Consider the following 4552-nt stretch of genomic DNA (forward strand, 5'->3'; position numbering starts at 1 on the left):
GATGCAGACGTTAAACTTGAAAGCAACGTCACAGCTGCTGCTTTTTTTTCCATTTAAGGCGGCCCGCCAAAATAAAGCCTTTTATCAAGGCAGCTTTTTCAGGCAGTAACCCACAGCTTTGTTGCATCCAGGCTGGATTACAGCCGCACACTTTATGATGGAGTTAGTGGCACGTCTGCAGGTAGTTCCCAAAAGCTGCAGCGCATCTTTTAACTGGAACAAAAAGTCTGAGCTCATCAGCCCATTTTCATTTCACTCCACCTTTGATCCTTTTTAAACTTCTTTTATGTGTTTTTAAACCTCCTGCTCGCCCGTGACCGTGCTTCACTGTAGCTGCTCCAAAGCTGCCTCTTCTCTTTATGCTCTTTGTATGTGTGCAGCACTTTGTGAACCCTGGTTTTTTTAAGGTGCTTATAAATAAAGGTGGTAAATGCTAAACTTAGTCTGTAACAGCTGAACAAAGCAAAAGTGCAATAACAAGAAAACTCAGAAAAAACTCAGCGATGCTTCACAGCGATGGTGTTAGATACGGTGTCTAATCTAATCGAGTTGTCACACACACACACACACACACACACACACACACACACACACACACACACACACTTACAGCATCTGAGCTCTTGAAGTAAAGTCTGAAGTTGGTGATCAACACTTTGCCTTTCACGGCTCCACTGAACGGACAGATGTAGATTATGTCTTTATCTGGAAAGACAGGAGAAGAGTCAGAATATGAGAAACTTGTGGAGCAAACAGTCTTATTCATCAGCTGCACAGGACTCACCAGTAATCCTTTCCTCTCCAGGCAGCAGGGACACGTCAGATAACAATTCCATCTTCAGAGACTCTTTGCGGGTCTGCAAACACCAATATCAACATACATGACTGTATGCAATGTTTAAAATAACAAAAGATTTTTAGCTTTTATTGCAATTTAGCCCCGCCCTCATTTATTAACATTCAGTCAATCACCTGATGAGTTTGTAAGTTTGCTCATTGTTTAAATACAAACACTGTTTGACAATATTGTGAAACGTTTTTGATCGTTTCAGATTTTTCACAGATTTTCTCGCCATGTTTGCACCATCACTCTACTTTCTGCAGTACAACACTGTTCAGCTGATGCTGACGAGGCTTTGGTACCACAGTGTGTCCAGCACTGCTTACTGCAGACAGAGGGGGCTGGAGCTGTAGGAGTTAGTAGCAGCAGCTTCTGCACTGCTGCAGAGCAGCTTTAAACTGTTAGCCCATGTTGTCCCTGAAAAAGGCCTTTTGTATCAGTCTGTTTGTGTAAACTTACCTTTTTTAACCTTTGTACCATCTTAAACTGTTCATGTGACTGGAATGACTTCAATTGTACTAAATAATTGTTCTAAAACCTTTCAGCGGTAGTGCAGGTTACAGTTAAATGTGTTATTCGTCTAACTGGCAGTTAGTTATCACAGTAATAGAAGCTCAGAAAAAAAGAAAACAGGAACAGAGATTTGGCTTCTTCTGTGTCACACTGAACTCTACATCTTTTAAGAAGCGCCTTTGACACAATCAAATGCACAACACAGACACACAAACGCATACTTACAGGGGGCGTGTGTGACTCTAAGATGTTGTACACTGAAACAGGTGAAGCCATTGCTGAGGGAGGGAGTTTCCACAGGCTGAGGAAGAGAGACAGGACTGTGAGGGCTCTCTGTTCATGATGACAAAATATGAGATGCTAGCAACCTTGACCGCAGCTCCAGGACCTGAACAGGACTTTCACAAATACTGCTCCTGCAGTAAAATGGATATGTCCTAATAACTGTTCAATAAAATGAAATGTTGTTTTTCTAACACCAATTTACAACAACAATCGTCTCAAGACTTGTAATTGGACGGTAAAGACTCGACTTGGTGACAGTGGAAAGGACGAACGCTCCAAACACAAAGACATCTGCAGCAGAGGGTCAGCAGTCTGCCACGACCGGGCAGCAGCTGAAGTGAAGGACAAACCAAACACTGAAGGGCTGAGACGGTTCAACACAGATTCTTTGCTTTCACACAAGGCTCTGTGGCGCCACTGTTACCATGGAAACGCCAATGCGAGCGACTAGAAACAGACCGTCCAAGAAGACAAAGCAATAACTTTTATCTGCTTTGAATCTACTTGAGATTCTTTCTATATTTTTGCATTTATAAAAAAATTAAATGTTTGATGAAACAAACGTTGCAATTTCTAAAATAGAAGCCAATCCCAGTTTGTTTTTAAACACCAGCCTTTACTTTGAGTATTTATTATTGCTCATTAATAAGGAAAATTTAAATAACTCATTAAAACAGTCGATAGCTGCAGCTCTACTTAGCATAATCCAAAAGCTTAGCCTAACTGTATGAGGAGAGCATTCTAGATTACAGTGAACCTATTGGGTAAACACTGACTACTAAAATGTTAATGTTCAGGTGATATCCTGTATAATATGTTGTTTAAGAGCCAGGCCTGTAGCTTAGGATGGAGAGCAGGTCACCTATGAACTGGAAGGCTGGTGGTTCAACCCCTATCTGCTCCATTTCCTCGGGCGAGTTTCTAACCCCCAGGTGCTCTCGGATGCATCCATCAGAGTAGGAATGTGTGAGCGTTAGATGGAAAGATAGAGAGCACAGAAAACATGGTTGTGTAAAGCGCTTTGAGTGCTCAGAGTAAGAAAGCACCATATAAGGACCAGTCCATGTACCATTTACAAAGCAGTGAGCTAAAGTGCATTAGCTGTATTGCTGGGTCTTGTCACTCAGCAGCACTTCCTGTTATCAGGTCACTCACTGATGCAATCTAAATGTTAGAAAAAACATTTTGTTAAACTCTTTGCACTGCAGAGCTACGTCACTTACGTCCAACAAACAATCAGCCTGCGTCAAAAACATGTTTCCACAAAGGCAGGAAGACATGACGCCAGAAAGCACAGTAAAAATGTCAGATTTAAGCAGCTGATTAAAGTAACTGAGCCTCTCTACCAACATTTCTCTCAGTGCTGTGTTCAGTCGCATTGGACTGGTAGCTACACAAGTTGCACATTTCTGGGACGCCAAACAAAAGCGTGAGCAAAGATACCATCTATCCACTGCACTGCACGACAACACACAAGGGAAGATTTTATTATTTAACAATAGTGTGAAATTAATTAAACACAAGTAAAATACTTGTAATTACATAAGTATAAATTACTTATAGGCTGGTTCACAGGTTTGAAGTCTGTCAGTTTCCCAAATCAGAACTAGAATCATATAAATGCATCTCATGTAGCATTTAAAATGTGAGCATTATTTATCACCTCTGTTAAAGAAATCTATTTCAAGTTTCCCCTAAAGTAAAACTTCAGTTGTTAAATGAGTCAAATCCGACTGATCGTCTGCAAACACAGAAACAAAGAAAGTGAACTCTAAAGTCGCTGCTTCTACATCCTCCTCTGACACTGTGGACCACAGGGTCCTTCTACCTCAGCTCTACATGAAACTGGATTAGAGGCACAGTTCTGACCTGGTTTGAATCAGACCTGACAAACACAAGTTGTTTTGTACAGGTGGGAGCATCGCTCACTTGTGGAGTACCTCAAGGGTCCATTCTGGGCCCACTCCTCTTTTCATTGTACGTGTTGCCCCTAACTTCTATCTTTAGAAAAGATCGGCTTTCTTTGCCGTGACATCCAGGTGTTTATGCCCATTCAGCTGAACTTGTCTTAGTGACTTTAAGTCCTGGATGAGGATAAACTTCCTACATTTTAATGAAAGAAGGACCGATTTCATACGCTTTGGTAAATATGACTCTTGTGAGTCTTTTGGCTCGTTCCAGTCATGTTGCTGTAAAAAATCTGGGCGTGACTTTTAACAGGTTTCTTAAAATGGACCAACAAATAACAGTCATCACGACAGTTTGTTTTTATCAACTCAGAGTCACTGAAGAAGTAAAGCTTCACCTCTTACAGAAGGAACTGAAAATAAAGTTCTTCATGCTTCTAGCACTTGCTGCCTGGGCTACTTTAACTTTGGTGTTGAACAGTTATCTTTATCTTTAGTCCAGAATGTGGCAGCTCGCCTCTTAACAGGCGTTAGAAAGCATGCACACATCACCGCGGTCTGAGGTCATCTAACCAGATGCTCTTAAGTAATCCTGAAACCAGATTAAAACAGAGGTGATCGAGCTCCTGCATCTACAGCACCAGAGCTACAGAATCAATACCACGCCACAGCTGCACAGCTGCACAGCTCAGACACTGCACACATGTAAATCTTTATTAAAACATTTATCCTCTCGCTGTGACATCATCATAGACGGTTGCATTTTGTCCAAATTAAATTTTTAAATTGTTTTTTTCTACTTTTTTATGCTAATGTTAATTGTGTTACATTTTTCTGATTTTTTTGTGCAGACTTTTTAGATCTACATCATTTCAGTGTACAGCAACTTTGTTGTTTTAAATGTGCTACATATATAAATTTGACCTCGAGTACATCAAAACCACCTTTTTGCTGTCAGGCGTCATCGAATGGTTTCAAGCGTCAGACCTGCAAGACTCAAGGATGC

The 4552-nt window shown here is 41.0% G+C and overlaps 1 protein-coding gene across 2 annotated transcripts in view; it reads right to left on the reverse strand.

The window, feature by feature from the left end:
- The window catches only part of mtm1 (myotubularin 1), a gene marked incomplete at its 3' end in the record, with an annotated part of 22976 nt that overhangs the window by 13766 nt on the left and 4658 nt on the right, over window positions 1–4552 (reverse strand). Inside the window, 4 exon segments of one of the 2 annotated variants that reach the window (XM_042214254.1) lie at window positions 611–705; window positions 785–857; window positions 1580–1655; window positions 2502–4546. In XM_042214254.1, the coding sequence (XP_042070188.1) occupies window positions 611–705; window positions 785–857; window positions 1580–1630 (219 nt within the window). 2 annotated transcript variants of the gene reach the window in all.

This window comes from Haplochromis burtoni, unplaced genomic scaffold (assembly GCF_018398535.1).
Source record: "Haplochromis burtoni strain Fernald_Lab_line unplaced genomic scaffold, NCSU_Asbu1 Contig_538, whole genome shotgun sequence".
Classification (NCBI taxonomy): Eukaryota; Metazoa; Chordata; class Actinopteri; order Cichliformes; family Cichlidae; genus Haplochromis; species Haplochromis burtoni.